We start from the raw sequence: 20,368 nt of genomic DNA on the forward strand, positions 1-20,368 counted from the left end.
ACAAATTGAGACCCAAAAATATAAGTTTCAGAATTTAAAAGAAAAAAAAAAGATTCAGATTGCTCAAATTTGATTGGTCAAATTCAGATCTAAAACTTCAACTCGAAAAAATTGAAATAGCAACACCCGGGCAACCTAGGCAGTCGAGCTTGAATGCAGTCGGACCAAATTCTGGCCTTTCAGAGCATGTTCTGTCAGGCATGTGATCCAAAAAAACAATAAATAAATCCAAAGATAATTACCAGGGAGAATGATGAGGCCCCGGTAAGTCATCCAGTTTGTGTTGTTTCTGTATCTGCTGATCTATTTGATTTTTTTTGCAACCTAAATTTTAAGATCTGAATTTGACCGACCTAAATTTATTTTTTTCCTGGAATTGTGAAATTCTGAACTTAAAATTTTGAATATTAAGTTGTGAACAAAGAAAAAAAAATACATTCAAATTCAGCTTTTAAAATTAAATTGCAAAACAAAGTTTCTGTTTTGAATTCAAAAAGGTGAAATCAGAACAAATAAATTCAGACACATGGGGTTCAAAGTTAAATACATTCCAGTGCTGTGAATTCAGTGGTGTTTAAATTACAATATTAAGTATTTGTGGCTGTTAAAATGTAAATACTTATGTCTCTCATTTCCATGTATTGGTCTGTATCTAAATTCAGAGTTTGCAGTATGATTAACACTGCACTTCCTTTCGGTGACTGGCTGGTCACAGTTTAGTGACTGTGCCGTGCAATAGTCTTAACTCTACCCAGCTGTCTGGGTGGAGTCAGTCATCAGAGCTTTAAGATGATTAAGCGCCCTGTGTGTCAACATGCTGCTGGGTGCCTGCCCCATCAAAGTCACACTGACCAGAATCAAAAGAGTAAAGAAACGCCGCAGGCACCATCTGCTGCAAGCAGCTTTCTGGACCGCTCAAAATTGCTCAGGTAGCTATATTGAGATCAAGTCTTCATGGATGTTCATTATTGTTTGTTCATCTTATGAACAAACAAAGCAAGCCATCTTAAGTATAAACAAATACACATGCCCACGCCCAAGGCGTGAACTTCAAAACCTCTGCCTTTTCTGAAACATAGATACAAAACTGACACTGACAGCTAACTGCGGTTACTTTGTGCACCAAAAGGGACAGAGTTTTTGCCACCAGGACCCCAAGGCTCTGGAATGACCTGCCCAAGGATATAAGGCTGTCTGAGTCACTGGCTTTGTTTAAGTCTCTCCTAAAAGTTTACTTCATATCCTGACTTTATCTGAGCTGTCTATTTTATGGCTATCTTACTGATTTTAATGACCTTTTATTATTATTATTATTACCCTATTTTATCTTGATGACATTTTATGACATGTTATTTGTTTTATTCTTCTTGTGTTTTAATTGTGTTTAGTTTTATTGTACAGCTCTTGCTATATAAATAAAGTTTATTATTATTATTATTATTATTATTATCTTACTATATAATGACGAAAACTGTCTGTCTTGTGTGTCTGTTCCACGTTTTTCTCCTCACTGACTTGGTCAATCCATGTGAAATTTGGCACAGTGGTAGAGGGTCATGGGAGGATGCGAATTAAGCAATATTATGTCAATTGGCCAAAGGGGGCGCTATAGCAACCTATTGAAATTGCAAACATTGAATGGGCATATCTCATGCCTCGTATGTTGTAGAGACATGAAACTTTGCACAGAGATGCCTCTCCTCATGAGGAACAAATTTGCCTCAAGAACACATAACTTCCAGTTATATAGATTTTCGCCATTTTGAATTTTTGAAAAACACTTAAAATCGATCTCTTCCTAGGAAATTTGACCGATCTGCATGAAACTCGGTGAACATAATCTAGGGACCAATATCTAAAGTTCCCTCTTGGCAAAAGTTGGAAAACTTACTAAAACTGAGCTTCTATAAGGCAATGAATATTGCGGAGGGCGTGGCTCATCACATAAAGGTGTATAACATCTCAAGGGTTTCACCGATCACCACGCATCTTTGTAGGCATGTGACCACAGATAATCTGAGGGGACCCCTCCATTATTGACCCCATCAAACAAAATGGGGGCGCTAGAGAGCTAATTCCTTATCTAGGCCTAACCGCCATATAGATTTTTACTAAACTTGGTAGATATGTAGAACAGGACGCCTCAAGGTGACTGGAGAAATTTAACTCTAATTGGCAACTGGGTGGCGCTATAACAACAGAAAAATGCTTAAAAATGGCTAAAATGCACTGTGGCTCCCCCTGTGGCCCAATGTTTGTTTGTTTTTTCTAATTTTTGGTATGACTAAGTCATGGTATGGTATGCTGTACATAATCACGGAAACTGCCAGTGTGTCATTCTGTCAGTCAGTCATTCTGTCTGTCCCACGTTTTTCTACTCACTGATGTGGTCAATCTGTGAAACTGCACATTGGCATAGGTAGAAGGTGACAAAGCTACCAATGGGTATGGACTAGTTATTATTATTATTATCATTATCACCTGGTACAAATGAAGTTGAGTACAGTTTATTCCTAGGCCTTAATTACAATATATTTTGTGAGGGAGTGGTGTTGCTGTAGTCAAAAAAGTCATTGTATGTCATTAAAAAGTCATAAACAAGTCATAGCGTGTGCACTTTTCCTGTACGGTCCTCAGTCATATGCTGGCTCCTTAAATTGGCACTCAGTCATCAAAAAGTTGAGAACCCCTAATCTAAAATTTTTGCTTTCAAAATGCTCTTAAATGGTCAGTGTAGCTGTTTCTAAAAATTCAGCCCGAGGTAAATTCCCCCCAGACGCCCCTGGAATTAATCGGGAAAAAAACTGATCTCAACAATTAACAAATTCATCCAGTGCTGGGCCATGATCATGCTCTGATCCACGCAGAAGGCTGACAGTAAGGGAATCATCCGCGTACTTAAGGTGTTGATTGAATATGCCCATATCAGCTGATACAGATGATGTGCCAATATTATTGTGCATCCCTGGTTTATTCACTTGAGAAATGTCAGGGAAAGGAGTGGTTTGTTTCCTCAGCATGTTATGCACACCAAGTCAGATGGTACAAGAACATAAGTTGATGAAACAGTGGCATTTCATTATGCAACTATGAGCTAACAAAGAAGTGAAGAGAAACACAAAGCCAGACGCAGTGATACACATGACACAGTCACCAAGGCCTGTAGACTCGTACACTGCACTGTATCTTGTGGGTGGCCAATAACAATCATCATCCTTGTCCTCTGTGACGCCTTGTAAATGTGGGGGTTAGGCCACAATGGTCCACAGTAATGATAACAGAAAGTCCACACAGAGCGAGAGATAGACATTACAAGAGGAGGAGAAGGAGAGAGGTGAAGGAGAGGGTAGAGACACAGACATTCGGTGGAAGAGAGAGACACAAACAGAAACAAAAGGAAATGACTGGAAGTCAAGAAACAGTCTAATTTGGGTTTTCTATTAAATACGTCAAATACGTAAGTGTTTTGGGATCTTGTGATTTTTACTAAGCTGATAAAAATCTGTTGAAAATGAATTAGCCCCCAAGTGTGGGCCCACTTCCTCACTGACAAGCATGGGTCTGCATAGGAAGTGAGGCCTGCAAGAACAAGTTCAGATTCAGGGCAGGACTATAGGAAAACTGCAATGTATGAATATCATTAAAGATTATGTCATCATACAGTTTTGCCGCTTAACCTCATTTTAATGTATTAACCAATTCAGAAAGGGCTGTGCTTTTTACTTTTTGATAATTAAACTGCTTGGAAAACATGACTTCATTCACCAGTGCTGCAGAAGATTTGAATGGAAACGCCATTGTGCAAAAAAAGAGTTGACTGCCATCTTGATTTTGGCCTCAGGACCTGGAAAAGATATTAAGTTAAGCCCACAGATATGTGGTCCTCATGAAATCCTGACGTTTGCTGTTAGTGTACTGGAACCACTGCTTGTGCAACATTTCCACATGTAGCCTACTGTTGGGTCACACTAATCCAAGTTCTCCATTTTCCTTCATTTGGTAATGTCTGCTTGCAAACCAAATGTCAATGAAAGCAACCTTTGGACTGATTAGACTGTGCAGTAAGGGGGAAATTATGGAGGTATTTTTGTGTCTTTTTGTTGCAATCATATAAAACTGTTTTGAGAGCATATTTCTTGAACTGCAATCAAAAATCAAGTTTGTAGGTAAAAATGTTTGATCATTTTGCTCATAAATCAGAACTCTTTGCTTGCGAGTTAAAGTTTTGCTTGCAAGTTCAACTGCACTTAATGGGCGGGGCCTACGCTGATGGATGAGAGAAGAGTTTCTATTGGTGGGTTTGACGTGGCTCCATACAGAGCGGGCTAAACCCACGATTTCCTCTCTCCCACTGGAAACACTCTACTGTCGGCATTACTGCTACACCCCGGGACATCGACGGTGCTGACCGTTACGCCGTCGAATAGTTCTGCCCTGGCTAAACAAAAGCAATCTACATGCACCATTTCAAATATAACATTCTTGTTATTATTAGTTATGTATAAACATACCTGCTAATTGATTTTCGCGACAGCTCCCACACTGAATTCCCCGTGAACTACAGAACTCCCATGTTGCTTTGCAAGCCAATAGAGACGTGTCTTACAGCTTTCAGTTTAGGCCCCACCCACCAGGTTCAACTTTTTACTCGCAAAACTTTTTGACTTGCAAACGGAAAAAAATTACTCGCAAACAAAACTTTTGGATTTGCATTTTTTAATCAATCATTTTTTACTTGCAATAAACATCTTTGATTGCAATATTGATACTTTTGCTCTCAAATCTTTTTTTTTGATTGCAAAACCTACTCTGTTTGATTGAATAATAAAGAAACAAATGTAGCTCCATAGGAAATGTGTGGAGGACAGGGATTTGAGGGCTGTGGGTGAAAAAGCATCTTACAGCTTAAGAGTAGAAGCACCATAAAATATTTTTAAAAAACCTGCATATCATTCTTTGTGATTTACGGTAGCGTGTGTGTTTCAATTCACGGCCCACGTTTGTTATACAAACTTGAAGAAGGATATAGATATGATACAAATGCTCTCAGAACATGGCTTTAAAGAGCTGTTGTTGACATATGTGCCTGTGTTGACACGTTGCCGTCTCTGAGTCATCTTGTGATCTCCTTTAATCTCATCAGGTAGGTCAAGACCTCAGTATGAGACTGAACAGACTGCCATCAAGCCAGGTCACATCCTTGAGGCCATGCTGCCAGTCAAAGCCAGACAGTGAGTGAGCACCTCTGGGGTAAACACAAATGCAGTGCAGGAACCTGTACTGATGTCATCATCATGAAGTCAGGTAGATGTATGCATAAAAACGCTCTAGGGCTCTGGCCAATGAATACTTTAATTATTGGATTCGATCAAGCCTGAGCATGTTTGACATTTTTGCTTGCAAAACTAGTGAAACATATAATCAACTGGGCTATATGATTAGTTTAACTGATTTAAATCTTACTGTTTATCAGAGCATGTTTCGATACATCCAGTCTTGTAGTGGTAGTTGATGAAGTGGGTCACCTACTTGGTAGATGAATAGGTTACGAAGAAGGAATTGGGTATATGTCCTATAAAGCCTATTGCAATGGCTTTTGGCTGACAGGTGGGTATATTGTAAACAACCAGAAAAAGTAGTGGGTATACCCCATGTACCTGCTTATACCCTCCACTACACCACTGTCATGCAGGCCTTTTCTTTAATGTTTGGACTTTCTCAAAAGACAAACTTCAGATAACATACCCCTATTTTCATAAGCTCAAATTTATTTTCACAGTAAGCACTTGGCAAAAGAGACAACACAAGTTTTTACGTGAGAAGTACAAGCTGAGGCTGGACAGTCTTGTGAGTGCTAATAACAGTTAAATAACTGTCCATCTTGTCTTAAATTTTTTTACATAACAGATAGACGGTCTGTTTGAACTGGCTGTGTTAAGTAATCTTGTGTTTTCTAAGTAGTTGTATGGTGGTCCGTGTCTGTCTGTCTGTCTGACCAGTCTTTCCCACCATGTGGATGAGGTTACAAGCCTAAACCGGTTCATACGTGGATGGGAGGCCGGTTTCAGCTGGCTGCGTTGCCGTAGCAACGAGCTCTCTATAAATACTGTCGGGATCTCTTGCCGGCTTCCACTCCAGTTTCAGTCCTAGTAGGGTTGAAACATCCAGTAGCGGATTTCTTTGTGGAGAGAACCCGCTTTATTTTTTTATCCCAGCATTCTGGTCTCATGGACACACTCTTTGTAAATGCTTTTTAAGGTAGGCAATGTATTTTCGATATCTCACAACTAACGACGTCACATTTTAGCTTAAATGCTTTTTGTTAGCTAACGTTAACGGTAGCAAGTAGCAGGCTGATTCGGTTGTGGCGGCTCAAACAGGACAATGACCAATTTGAATCAAAATTGAATCGCTATCGAGTGTTACCTAATATTACGACGTGGCCGGTGTGACAGGCGGCGGGTTAGCTAACGTAATTTTCGCAATTATTATCTTCACCTCGCTAACTAACCGGCATTACGTTAGCACGTGGTGTTAACTTGTCAGGGCCGTAGACTTTGGTGTGTCGATGTTACGATGAACAAATTCTTATGTTGTTGGCGTTTACTTGGCTGAACCACGTTATCAGTAACTTCATATGCTAGATCGCCTCATGGCACGAACGGCTCTACGCGGAACCGGCATATTGACGTTGGCGTCATTTGTTAGTCGCCGATTGGTTCGTATTCACGCCATTCTTCAACGTTACAGGCCTGTCTTCTTTGTAACTGGATTAAATCTTGAGTGGGCGGGACTTAAGTACTTGGGGCTTTCAGTGACTTCTCTGTGCAGACGGTGCCAAGTAATCATGACTCATGACATAGTAGTTAAAGAAAGGAGCGCTATTAGACAAGAGGCTGCACGTGTATGTCTTGAGCATGCCACAAGTTTTATGACAATTTTATGACAGAAAGTAATGGTTTAAATAGAATCATCTGTAGCTTTGTTGAATTTATAAATATAAAATTGCTTGTAGCTCAAAAACAGAATACATTTAGAGTTCTGCAACTTATTTCTTGACCCAGCTTCCTCCTTTTCAGGAAATGCATTTTTTTTTTTTAATTTAAAAAAACTTAAAAATGCTCTTGTTCACAGAATCATCACTGTAGGAAGACGCACACTGGCTACTCAGCAGGCCCTGGCCTTGAGTCATATTTGAAGGGATTTAACTTCACCGGTGAGCCCCCTTGGCTTCTCTGCACCTGAGGAACAGCAACACTAAATTTCATCTCTTTCATATCCAAGTAAGTGTCTCACTTTCTGCAGTTTGAGCTTGATTCAATACTGCATTGCCATCTTAAACCGATCACACTGTAACGCAATTGTTATTCAGTCAAGAACTATGTTTTGGGAATTGCTCACAGTTGCACCGTTTGAGATTTGCCTAGGAGTGGGTAATAAAATGGGCTTTCATTATCACAGGCACAAAAGACACCGTGTTCTCAAAGCTGAATGTAATCTCGATGTGTCCTCCACCCCCTTTTTCAGTTTACTAGTGACTAATCAAAAGGACTTCTTGTGACCATGAACACTGCCACTGCCACCGAGGTTGACTTCTCTTTCCTGGAGGAGGGCTTCTCTGCCCGGGATATTGTTGAGCAGAAGATCAATGAGTCATCCATGACGGTAAGCATCCTGTGCTGACATTGTTTAGGGGATCAGATGGCACCATCTGTTCAGTGAAATCAACAGGATGCAACTGAAAGCAAGCGGTTTAAATGACCTCCTACTCACTTGTTCAGGTTACTTGAATTGCTTTGTCTGAATTGTATTTCCTTTATGTAACTCTCGAGACCATGGTGGTGTAAATGTCAGTTTTAATATTGCACACAGTGTTTATTGTTCACAATGTATCATGTGATATTCTATGTTTTAAAATGTTTTTGTTTAATGCATATGTTCCCTTTCTTTATTCGTCCCTCCATTACAGGACGACAGGGATGCCTTCTACGTCTGTGACTTGGGAGATGTACTAAAGAAACACCTGCGCTGGGTGAGGGCCCTGCCTCGCGTCACTCCTTTCTATGCTGTCAAATGCAACGACAGCCGGGCTGTAGTTATGACGCTGGCATCCCTGGGAACTGGCTTTGACTGTGCAAGCAAGGTGTGTGTTGGAAAATTCCCATAGCACTAGGTGCTCTCTGAATAATACGATGCAAAGCTCTCTTGATAAACTTGCTGAAATTGCACTGGCAGCTCGTGTTTTTAAATTAGCACTTTTTTTCGCTGACTCTTGGCATTGTCCCCCTCTAGACGGAGATTCAGATGGTTCAGTCTCTGGGAGTGGATCCAAGCAGAATCATCTATGCCAACCCCTGCAAGCAAGTTTCTCAGATCAAGTATGCATCTGCCCATGGAGTCCAGATGATGACTTTTGATAGCGAGGTGGAACTCATGAAAGTGGTCCGCTGTCATGACAATGCCAAGTGAGACATTTTACCATTCACAGTATGAAGGCTTCAGTGGCATTTTATTTTTTACCCATCTGTCTTCTTGTCTCATTTTCTTTTTCATTTACCATGTTTCTGCTTTGTGTCCAGGCTGGTGCTGCGTATTGCCACAGATGACTCAAAGTCAGTGTGTCGCCTGAGTGTGAAGTTTGGGGCCCCACTCAAAGCTTGTCGAGGTCTTCTGGAGCGCGCTAAAGAACTGGAGCTGGATGTGATCGGCGTCAGCTTCCATGTTGGCAGCGGCTGCAATGATCCTGAGACCTACACCCAGGCTATTGCTGATGCCCGCTGTGTCTTCGATATGGGGGTGAGTTGTGACAGAGATGCATGTACAACTGTAATAAAGTGTGTGTTTCACCCAGTGTACTAAACTGAGAATCTGAAATTTGTGACCTCTAGGATGAGCTGGGCTTCAACATGGACCTGTTAGACATTGGAGGAGGTTTCCCTGGTTCAGATGATACTGAACTCAAATTTGAAGAGGTATCTTGCAAATTTTCAATCATGTGCTATTTCATGGGCTTAACAAGTCTTCATACATTTAGCTGCAACATCAGTAGCACTACCTCAAGATAAGTGCTTTTTTTTATAGTCTGATATATATTTACCTGTGGACACTTTTTCCCCTTGCTAGATCACAGCAGTAATCAATCCAGCCCTGGACAAGTATTTCCCTGCGGACACTGGTATCAGGGTCATTGCTGAGCCAGGCCGCTTTTATGTGGCCTCTGCTTACACACTGGTTGTCAACATCATTGCCAAGAAAGTCATCATGGACGATGAATCAGCCTCTGACGGTAACATATATGTATTTAGAAGAATTACTATGATTTTAGAAAATGACTTGATTCTTAAATATTTGTAACATATCTCAATATTAAAATGATTTTGTGCTTTTCTTTACAGAGGAAGACGAGGGGACCAATGATAGAACCCTAATGTACTATGTCAACGATGGCGTGTATGGATCCTTCAACTGTATACTCTATGATCACGCTCACTGTTTGCCAACACTACATAAGGTAAGTGGAATTCAAGGATTGGAAAAAGTAGCAAAGTTTCTCCTCATACATACAGGTCAGTGAAAGGTGAAACAACTGGTAATGGATCATGTCGTCTTTTTTTTTTTTACCCACCCCCTTCCCCTTATACTAATAGAAGCCAAAGCCAGATGAGGTCATGTACCCCTGCAGTATCTGGGGCCCAACATGCGATGGCCTTGATCGCATTGTTGAGCAGTGCAACCTGCCTGACATGCAGGTAGGCGACTGGCTGGTCTTTGAGAACATGGGTGCCTACACTGTGGCCGCCGCCTCCACCTTCAACGGCTTCCAAAGACCTGACATACACTACGTCATGTCCCGTACTGCCTGGTGAGTAGATGGTTGTCCAGAGTAGTCTGCTCATGAGGAAACTTTAAGTGGATCTTTTGACAGTCTTAACTTTATCTGCATTGTCCCATACAGGCAACATGTGCAGCAGATTTGTTCCCAGGGCATGCCAGCTCCTGTGGAGGAGTCTTGCCTGTTTGAAGTGCCAGCCTGCTGCGGTCGAGAGAGCAGCTTGGAGATGCCCACTAAGCCCTGCCAGGCCCACGTGGTTTCAGCACATAATGTTCTTCAGATCTAGCATCCTTTTTGTTATTAATTATTGGAGAAGGTTCACTATCCTTCCCCCCCCCCCCCCCCCCTTCTCCCCAAATGTACGTGACATTTCAAGGCCAGTTACTTGACAGGAGAATGAGAGGGACATGTTGTTGCACAAATTTCTGTGTTCTGTATGGAAGCGGGGATCAACCCTCAATGAAATGAGGCTGAATCACACACTCTCTCTCTCTGTGTGTGTGTGTGTGTGTCTGTGTGTGTGTCTGTGTGTGTGTGTGTGTGTGTCTGTACTTAAACTTGTTGCTGCAGTCTTCCCACCTGAATTTGGAGGAATGACTGTAGGAACTGGAGTACTGTAGTTCATAAAGAAGCTATTTGCTGATCAGAATTAGTGTAGGTAGGGAGAGAAACCTTTGCTTTGCAGAATAAATCGCCAAGCAACTACTTCACTGTTTCACATCACCATAGGACTCACAACACTTGAATCTGTAGCTTAAGTCCAAAAGGTGAAGGGTTTCTTATGCTATTAATACTATGAAAAAGAATAGTAGCAGATTGCTTCCACCCTAGGCAATCACTAGTGCTGACTCACCTGCAAAATATAGGGTGACCCATTTAAAGCCCTGTTAACATCTGAAGTGTCATCCCTTGCTAGTTGCAAAGAGGTGGTTGGAGGGGTGATTTAATTCCTCAAACATGGCTGCTATGTTTCTATTTATCTTTTCCATGATCTCCACTTCTGTACAAAACCTCTCAAGTGTTAATCCTCAAGATGTTAACATAAGCAGACACAACTTTTTTTTTTTTTCCCAAAACCTTTTCAGCTATGCAGTGCAATTGTGCAGTGTAAATGCTTCTGCTGATTATGACCATAGTCATTTGTGTTACGTTTTGGATATGTACTGGTACACACAGGAACTCGCTCGCAAGATGCATGTGTCACATTCTGCATGTCAAACCATCATATAGTGTGTCTGTGCCCATATGGCTGTAGCATTTGAAACAGTTTCTCTGACAGCACTATAGATACATGAACAGAATAGACATTTCAGCTGCCCATGTCAAGCATGTCATACTCATATTTATCCCAGTCAGCTGACACTACAGGCGCGACCAATAACAAGTCTTCAAGATTAACACTTAAAATACAGGGACTCAAGAAGCAGACTGCACCTCTCCTCTTCTCCTCCTTATTTTATTTTTACTTTTTGTAACTCTTAGAAGGCAAGAAGTCTGTTCTGATATTAATAAGAAGCAGTGTTAAACCATACATTTGAAATGGATATGAAAGAGACGGGATTGCAAATTCATAATGCTTTCCTATGGAAACTTTTTGAAGTTTTGTATTTTTTTAATAAATAAAGCATTAGGTGCAGAGCCGAATAATAGATGTTGTGTTTCTTTGTACATGTGGGGTAAAAATATTAAAATGCATTGACTGGACTGTAGAACACTATTCACAGGGTGTCTCAACAGTTCCACCTAGTGTTCAAAGCCGGAACTGATTTGAAAGTATACCCTTTTACTTAGATAGCACTCAGATATGTTTCGTCTGGACCTGGAGTGTAGATTATCAAGCCAAGCCTGACCTTCGTGGAGTTCACAGAATGCAGCAACTGCATTATATAACATGCCAAACCTTAGAGATAACAAATCAACTTTGTTCCAGAGTCACTTCACTTACATAAGTTTTCACTGAGACCTTAAGGGTAAATGGGAATATATGGGGTGTGTGTGTGTGTGATGTGATGTGAGTAATCTGACCCTTAATAGTTTATTACTCTGCAGTAACAGTAATATGTTGATACATGCATATATTCATATATATTCAATACACCTAGTTCTTACATTTACAACATGTTTTACATTTAGGCATAGTTAAGTGACGTAACATCCATAAAGTTAAGGCCTTTGTTTTGTATTTTAATGTATACCTTTATATCGTATATTTCTTTCCGCTATTCCTTCACAGTTTTTGAGTTATTTTAGGAAACACACTGTATTTGGACTGTATTCAGGCTGTAAAAAATGTATCTCCAAATCCATGTTGGTGCAGTGAACGCCCATTGACAAAATTTCAAGGCACAAAGGAGGTGCTGGGGTATTTACAAAGTAACTTAAAGTTTAATTATTAACTTACTCAGTCATTTGTTATTCATACATGATTTATTCATTTACTCCATATACAGCCCTTTTTGACAAAACATCACTCTTCACAGTTTTTAAACATTCTCACATCTACATATCATATCTTTGAGTTATAGAGCGTAATACGTTATAGCGTAATAGGTTATAGATTTTAAATTACCCTGTTTGTGCCATTTTAATGACTTCATCAAAATAATGTAACTTATTACATTTGATTACTATTTGATTTATTCTGGGAAATAAAGCTGAAAAAATACATCTTTCTTTCCTCAGTAACTGTAACTGAGTTAAGATACATTTATTTTGTATTTCGATTACATGCAACTAGTTTCATGTAACCAGTTGCTTCCCATGACTGTTGTCAGCTGATATGATTTAATTATGTACATTATTCTATATACACTATTTAAACAGTGTGCATTGTCAACGATATGCTGTTTACTGAAAATGTTACACTCTACCTTATTCTAAAAGTGTAGGCTCCATTATACTCTATATATTGTTTAAATTGTGTATACTAGTCCATACCCATTGAGTGCACAGTTGCCCATGTACAGTTTCACATGCTGTGTGTTTGGGATACAGGTCATAGGAAATTGCAGATTAAATAGTCAACTGAACCCATTAAGAAGAGCAATGTATTCAGACAGAGTTTTTGTGAGTTTAATAGTACAATTGCTTTATTGAAAGTACAGTAGTACCATTGCCAATAGTGGGATAGTTAATGGGCTAGTTGAGGTAGCACGTAGAAAGGCAGATAGTTAAAGTGTTTATATGTGGTATTGACTTAAAAGTGGGGCGCACTGGTAGTTCGCATGGGCTTGTTGCAGCAGCATACCATACCATGATTTAGTCATACCAAAAATTAGAAAAAAAACCCCAACATTGGGCCACAGGGGGAGCCACAGGGGGAGCCACAGCGATCAGTCGCATTTTAGCCATTTTTAAGCATTTTTCTGTTGTTATAGCGCCACCCAGTTGCCAATTAGAGTTTAATTTCTCCAGTCACCTTGAGGCGTCCTGTTCTACATATCTACCAAGTTTAGTAAAAATCCATATGGTGGTTAGGCCTAGATAAGAAATTAGCTCTCTAGCACCCCCATTTTGTTTGATGGGGTCAATAATGGAGGGGTCCCCTCAGATTATGTGTGGTCGTATGCCTACAAAGTTGCGTGGTGATCAGTGAAACCCTTGAGATGTTATACACCTTTATGTGATGAGCCACGCCCTCTGCAATATTCATTGCCTTATAGAAGCTCAGTTTTAGTAAGTTTTCCAACTTTTGCCAAGAGGGAACTTTAGATATTGGTCCCTAGATTATGTTCACTGAGTTTCATGCAGATCGGTCAAACTTCCTAGGAAGAGATCGATTTGAAGTGTTTTTCAAAAAAGTTCAAAATGGCGGAAAATCTATATAACCGGAAGTTATGTGTTCTTGAGGCAAATTTGTTCCTCATGAGGAGAGGCATCTCTGTGCAAAGTTTCATGTCTCTACAACATATCGGGCATGAGATATGCCCATTCAATGTTTGCAATTTAAATCGGTTGCTATAGCGCCCCCCTTTGGCCAATTGATGTAATATTGCTTAATTCGCATCCTCCCATGACCCCCTACCAGTGTGCCACATTTCACATGGATTGACCAAGTCAGTGAGGAGAAAAACGTGGAACAGACACACAGACAGAGTTTTCGTCATTATATAGTAAGATTGTAGATTAAAAGTAAAAAGTAACCACATTACAAAAACAGACACTTGTGCTGACCTTGCATACACACTACAATGGTTTTTTAAAACTGACAATTCAAAGGACTCAGGACGATAGAATATCTTAATTTCTTTACAGAACATGTTATGATTTAGCAGCAGAGGTAATACAGCAGTAAAGTAAGTGTTCCGGTTACAAATGCATCACTGACGCAACTGTTAGAGCTTCTAATAAATGCATACAAGTAGCAAATACCACTGCAAATGTTTTGCATATGACAGACCCAAGTAGTACAGTGTGCACGCAGTGTGTGACTGATGACTGTCTGATTGTTAAATGAGTAGTTTAAAAAGGAATTCGTGCGACTTAAAATACAGAATATTTTCATTTACATACATGAGGAAACACCAACCAAATTATCTAGTCACCATTACAGTATACAGTGCAGCAGTGTGATAGTCAAGTTACGCAATATATATATAGGAAACAAACAGAATTCAGCCTGAACATCATATTTGGTATACTACTCCTGCATAACTGTTAAGCATGTAAACCTTTTAAAAGCTTTACATTATAATATAAAACTAAATCAAAAGCACACAGAATCAAATGTCTTTAAAAATGACAGCTCAAGAGAATAGGGATGATAAACTTGATTTCTTTTTAAAATATGCCATGTTAAAGCAGCAGTGGTGGTAACAGCAGTAAAGTAGGAGTTCTGGTTACAGATGTATCATTGACACAACCTTGAGAACTTATAAATGCATACAAGTGGCAAATACTATACAGACACAAGTAGTATAGTGTACATGCAGCGTGTGACTGATGGCTCTCTAATTGTTAAAGGAGCTGGTTGTCTATCTGGGAAATACATTTATTCAGCTTCTGACAGATAGTTAGATGAGTAGGTGGATAGCACTCTCATGTTTGTTAAATACAAAGGCTACATAGACTGGAAAAAGGAAAACAGCTAGTCAACAAAATAAAATCTGCCTACCACCCTAACTAAAGCTCGTTACACGCCATATTTAATTTGTGTAAGTAAGTGTAAAAACGATGTGTAGTTTCACCACAAGAAGACGTATTTCTGTGCGGGAATTGATGTAGATGTGCATGTGAAATTATCACTTCACCACAGCCTCACCTGTTTGCTCATAATGCTTCCTGATGTACGCGGTAATGGCGCTCTCGTTATTAATCTCTTTCCTGAACACCATAATGTAACACTTTGGGGCCAAGTGACAGCCCAGGATGCTGTAGCTAGAAATGAGAATGGCTGCGCTTTCAATAGCTCGTTTGTACTCCCCAATCATTGTGATATATATCGGGATGAAGAAAATCCAGACTATTAAAAACAGCAGCATGCTGACGGTGATTAAACTTGCATTTTTATACAGATCTGGCAACTGTTTGCCTTTGAATGCAATCAGGAAACAGATCAGGGCCAAGAGAGCGTTGTAGCCTAACATCGCAATAAAGAAATAACGGGAGCCTTTGTGACACTGATGCAGGATGGTCTGGTTTGAATCCCTTGGGTCAGGGCGTGGGGGATGAAAACAAAGCCATGACACACACAAGGCCACCTGGATCCCAGAGACGACGGTCACCACAAGCACCGGCTGATTGAACTTCTCAATCCAGGATCCTATCTTCAGGTTAAAGTTGAAGCCCACTAAGATTTGGAGAAGGTTGGCCAGGATGCAGGAGATGCAGAGGGAGAAGACTATGCCGAAGAGAGGCAGGCCTGCCATGCAGGAAGCTGCAGTGGGTTTTCCTGCGAAGCTGAATGTGAGGCAGAAGCAGGCCAGCAAGGAAAAAAGCTCCAAGAAACACAAGTAACCTCCAACAGCCTTCACAATGGGAGTGCTTCGATTGATTATAAACAAAATAGCAAACACAATGGTAACAATTACACCAAAGACTTCCAAGCAGCTTAAAAAGATAACGAAGGGATCTGACCGCTCTAGGAATTCAACAGTTTTATTCAAACACCTATCCCTCTGTGGAGACGAAAACTCCTTTAAACCGCAGGGTTTACACTCCGCACCTATAGAGGCAAACACAGACATGCAAATTTAAGTGCATGAGGGAAGCAATATTTATCATGAAAAAAAAATTCCATTGAAAAGGATTATGTGACTAAATATAGAAAGTCCTGTTTTACATACATGAGAAAACAGCAAACCACAGCCTCTGGTCACCATTACAGTAAACAGAGCAGCAGTGTGACAGTCAAGTTACACTTCTTACTCTTCTATTGAAGAGGAAGTATGTAGATATAAATGGCTCATTGTAAGGTAACAAAGACTTGGCAGTCCATAGTTCCAGGTGATTAGAAACTAATGAAAACATAGTTGTGAATATTATATACCATTTCTGCCAATAGATGCACACTGGACCTTTCAAGGGACTAAAACAAAGTCAAGTAGTAGGCTAGAATAAAAGAGTTTAAACAGTAAAATAAAAATTACAATGTAGTGCAAAATATGTGTAAAGAGTCCCTAACAGAGTGCCCCAGTAATGAGTCCTAAAACCTGGAAATGAGTTAGCATTTTAGCACTTCCTGTTCCCTTGTCTTAAAGTCAATGGGTTTTTTGAATGGGTTTTTGGTTAGATGCCTGAAATAAGGTCTGTGGTTAACATCAGTTTAAGAGACTTTCACACTTTGTTACAAGACGTACACCAGTAAATACACTACTTGTGAATTTGGAAGCCTTTCCGCGTCTTGAGACATTTGCTAACAAGTGTCTAGATGAGACTACAGAGCATCATCACACCAAACCGCGCTGAACACAACTCCACAACCTTGTTTTGGTGGCGACGTTAAAGACATGCAACCATGATAGATAGATAGATAGATAGATAGATAGATAGATAGATAGATAGAAACTGTTGCTTGAGATTCATAATAAAGCACTCACCATTTCCGGCAGAAAACTCTCCATCTGCACAAGGAACACAATCACAGCAGCACTTTTTGCCATGCTTCTTCAACTGTTGTCCTGGTTGGCAAGTTTTAGAGCAGTTGTACGCTGTCACCTTTAAAGACAAAACAGAATTGGTACAACATGATATTTGGATAGAGATATAGATTATTTGGGGAAATAAATCTATGATGAAATTTTGATCTTACCGTCACATTTTGAACAAGATCATTTGGGACTTTGATTTCTCCATTGGGCCAGTATTCTCCAATAGTTGTTATGCGTGTGAGCTCTGTAGTCATGTTCCAATATACAATATCATATCCTAACCTTGTGGGGTCTCCATTGTGGTCAAAGACTATATGTGAGTTGTGTACAGTGAAGTTGACTTTCTTGATTTCCATAAGAAGCTGTAAATATAAACATAAACAAAAGTACAATGATGTAAAATGAAAGAAATGTTCTTAGTATTGCCTCTGTTCTAACAAAATGACAAACCATTAAACAGGAAATATTTCATACAGGGGATTTCCAAAGATGTTGGGAAATTTGTAGTGTAAGGATATTATAGGTAAATTTATTCAATAACAAAAAAAGTCATCTTCATGTTTGTTCATGTGTTTGTTTGTTCCCACTACCAGTAGCTTAGCTTAGCATAAGGACTGGATATAGGGGGGTGGAGGCTACACTGGGCTACAAGCACCTCTAACACTCAGTAATTCACATAATGGGCCTGTATCTCACTAGTATTATCCATTACGTGTAAATTGCAGTTTTATGGGGGTTTCTGCCGTAGTTCCAGGAGTAGTTCCTGAAGTTTTTCATTGTTTTGCTAGCAACCTCATGGTGACGTCATGACTTAAGGAAATCTTTACATTTCTTTGTTAATGGATTAAACAAACACAATATAACTTGTTCATAAGTGAGCTTTAAAAGTGCTGGTTGCTCTTTCCCTCCAGTCTTTATGCTAGGCTAAGCTAACTAGATGCTGGCTGTACCCCTATATTTACCAGACAGATAGAGTGGTATCAATCTTTTTATCATCAAGCATATTTCCAAAAAAATACAATAACATATAACTTTACTGTACCTCCAAGGCTGTAAATTTGGTATTACGTTCACACTTGTGGTTGTCACACTTAAGCAAGCGCCTAAGACCCTCAGCAATGACTTGAACAGCCAGGTAGACATTGTATACTAAATCCTGGTCAATATAAGTGGCTAAGCAGCTTGGGTCCAGACATTGCTTGGACCCCTGTTGGCTGTTTGTTAGCGAGCAGTTACTTTCTCTGTTCTCCTCAGACTGGTAAAAACAACGTGGATAGCGAGTCAGGTAATCTTCAAGAATGGCGTTCATGGTCCCGTTGAACATGGAGATGACATAGTCTTTAAAACCAGACAGCTCGTTCCTCTTTGAGATGAATCCGAAAACCTCCCCAGCCATCTCAATGCCTGGCAGTGCAGAGAGCTCTGTAGAGGTGGACCATGAATCACTTGCAATCCAAGTTCTGCTGAGGTTGTATTTAATAGCTGCTTCAATGATGACAGCAACATTGACTTCCTTGGTGAACAGGATGATGGCCTCGGCAGAGGACTTATTGATATTGCTTATCAGCTCAGCCTGTCTCTTGTGGGCTTCCGAATTGTCCTGGGAGAAGTAATCAGGCAGGATGCTAATGAAGTCAATGCAGGGATCATTTGTTTCACTAAAGATGTTCTCGAGGTTATCACTGCCGTACTTCCCGTACTCATCATCACTTCCTACAATGGCCACTGTTTTCCAATTATACCTCTTCACCATTTCAGCAATGCCCCTTGTCTGAAATTCATCACTAGGTATTGTTCGCAAAAAAGTGGGGAACTTCAACTTCCTGCTGAGAAGCTCACTAGTTGAAGCATAGCTAATCTGTAACAAACAGGAGTAAATCATGTTAAAATTGTTCTGCTCTGTTTGCAACAGTGACCAATCTAGATTTAAACACAAAATATTACATTTATAACAATTTTTGCATTAAATATTACAGATTCTTAGATTTAGATAGGAATTCTGCTATAATCTCATCATTAGACTCAAACTATGCAAAGGCATCAGAAACATATTGCATTTTTAAATGTAGTTAATGGGACACTATCAAGTACAGAGAAGACATACCTGGGCAACTGATGACAGAGCAACAACTCGTGCAACAGCTATTGATACTTCAGAGAAGCCTTCGCCTATCACTGCCTTTGTTTTGGGTTCAGTTAAAGCAGATTGAGAGCTTGCAGGTACTAAACAGCTCTGAGGGTCTGACTGGCTCTTCAGCAACTGGAGTGTTGCACTGATGGCAAAGCTGACATCTCCGCAGGTGTCATAGATGTCATATCCTATGGTGATGTTGGGTAGAACCCTTGGTGTGCGCTGGTTTATTTCTCTTATGGCATATATCATCACTTGACTGTGAAGGAACGATTGGACAGCATAGCTGCAAAGATTGACAGAGGAAAGATGGAATTTCCACAGTAATATATATTTCTATCATACTCATGTCAATGACTAATTTCAATGAGAGCATACTTACTCACGGCAGGCAAGTGATCCAGGCATTGTGCTCCTGTTGGTTCGTAAATGAATAGGGAAAAGTCCTCCAATGATGATGTCCCCAGGAGAGTATGCATGCAGACCATTCTCTCCCGAACAAGGGCAAAATAAACCCACGATACTGACAAATAACCATGTCAAGGACATGGTGGATGTGCAGGGGTAAAACACTACATGTACTGTATGCATTTGTTTTTCTCTCCTAAGTATAAACTGGTTCCTGAATAACGCCTCTCATATAACTTCCCTTTACAGAAAGTCTGGATCATTTGCATTATCAGATGGAGTCTGTAACTAAATGCAAAAAAACACCCCCTCTTACTAATACATCCTCAAAACACTCCCTTGGCAACAAACCACTACATTACCACACACAACCACTACTTTGAACCGTTTATCCAGGAGGATTTACTCACAGTTATATAGAAACTTTGTGTTCATACAAATGAAGCTCTCGTGAAAGTTCAGTCAGGAAGGCAATACTTTTCATGCTCAAGCTATCAGTTTTCTTTCTCACCCTGCCATTCACTCCTCGCACACATGCTACTCACTATCACTAGGGGCCAGTTGTTCAAAACATTTAATCTGGATCAAAATTATCCGGATTTAGAAATCCCATTTTTTGCTACCCAGGATCAGGTAATCCCTCTTACTTTTATGCCGGTTTTTCAAAGCAACATTGGATTGGATCAACCTGATCCAGATACACAGTTTTCAAGATTACCAAATCCGGATTACCAGTGCTCTAAATGGGACAACATATCACAATGTGGGCTACAGCTATGTAAAGAACAACAGGTAGAAGAGCCAACATGGGGTCACTGTAAGTGTTTTTTATTTTGAGACAAAACACAAAAATAACAAACATCCACTTCCATTCATAATTTCTTTTATGACCCCTCATCTGAGCCAAAA

The 20,368-nt window shown here is 40.0% G+C and overlaps 2 protein-coding genes across 2 annotated transcripts; one reads left to right on the forward strand and one right to left on the reverse strand.

Moving 5' to 3' along the window:
- The first annotated feature begins 6,102 nt into the window (after window positions 1-6,102).
- odc1 (ornithine decarboxylase 1) lies at window positions 6,103-11,481 on the forward strand. Its single transcript, XM_050061871.1, has 11 exons — window positions 6,103-6,258; window positions 7,135-7,283; window positions 7,528-7,665; window positions 7,970-8,143; window positions 8,293-8,465; window positions 8,580-8,796; window positions 8,889-8,972; window positions 9,124-9,286; window positions 9,396-9,511; window positions 9,648-9,862; window positions 9,956-11,481. The coding sequence occupies exons 3-11, from the start codon at window positions 7,564-7,566 to the stop codon at window positions 10,116-10,118; spliced, it is 1,407 nt and encodes a 468-aa protein (XP_049917828.1). The 5' UTR covers window positions 6,103-6,258; window positions 7,135-7,283; window positions 7,528-7,563; the 3' UTR covers window positions 10,119-11,481.
- A 3,591-nt stretch (window positions 11,482-15,072) lies between these two features.
- On the reverse strand, window positions 15,073-19,303 carry LOC126401201 (G-protein coupled receptor family C group 6 member A-like). Its single transcript, XM_050062317.1, has 5 exons — window positions 19,025-19,303; window positions 17,963-18,778; window positions 17,082-17,282; window positions 16,870-16,987; window positions 15,073-15,995 (listed from the first exon to the last, which is right to left on the reverse strand). Exons 1-5 carry the CDS (start codon window positions 19,301-19,303, stop codon window positions 15,073-15,075), a joined length of 2,337 nt encoding a protein of 778 aa, XP_049918274.1.
- Between the last annotated feature and the right edge of the window lie 1,065 nt (window positions 19,304-20,368).

Source organism: Epinephelus moara, chromosome 14 (genome assembly GCF_006386435.1).
Source record: "Epinephelus moara isolate mb chromosome 14, YSFRI_EMoa_1.0, whole genome shotgun sequence".
NCBI lineage: Eukaryota > Metazoa > Chordata > Actinopteri > Perciformes > Serranidae > Epinephelus > Epinephelus moara.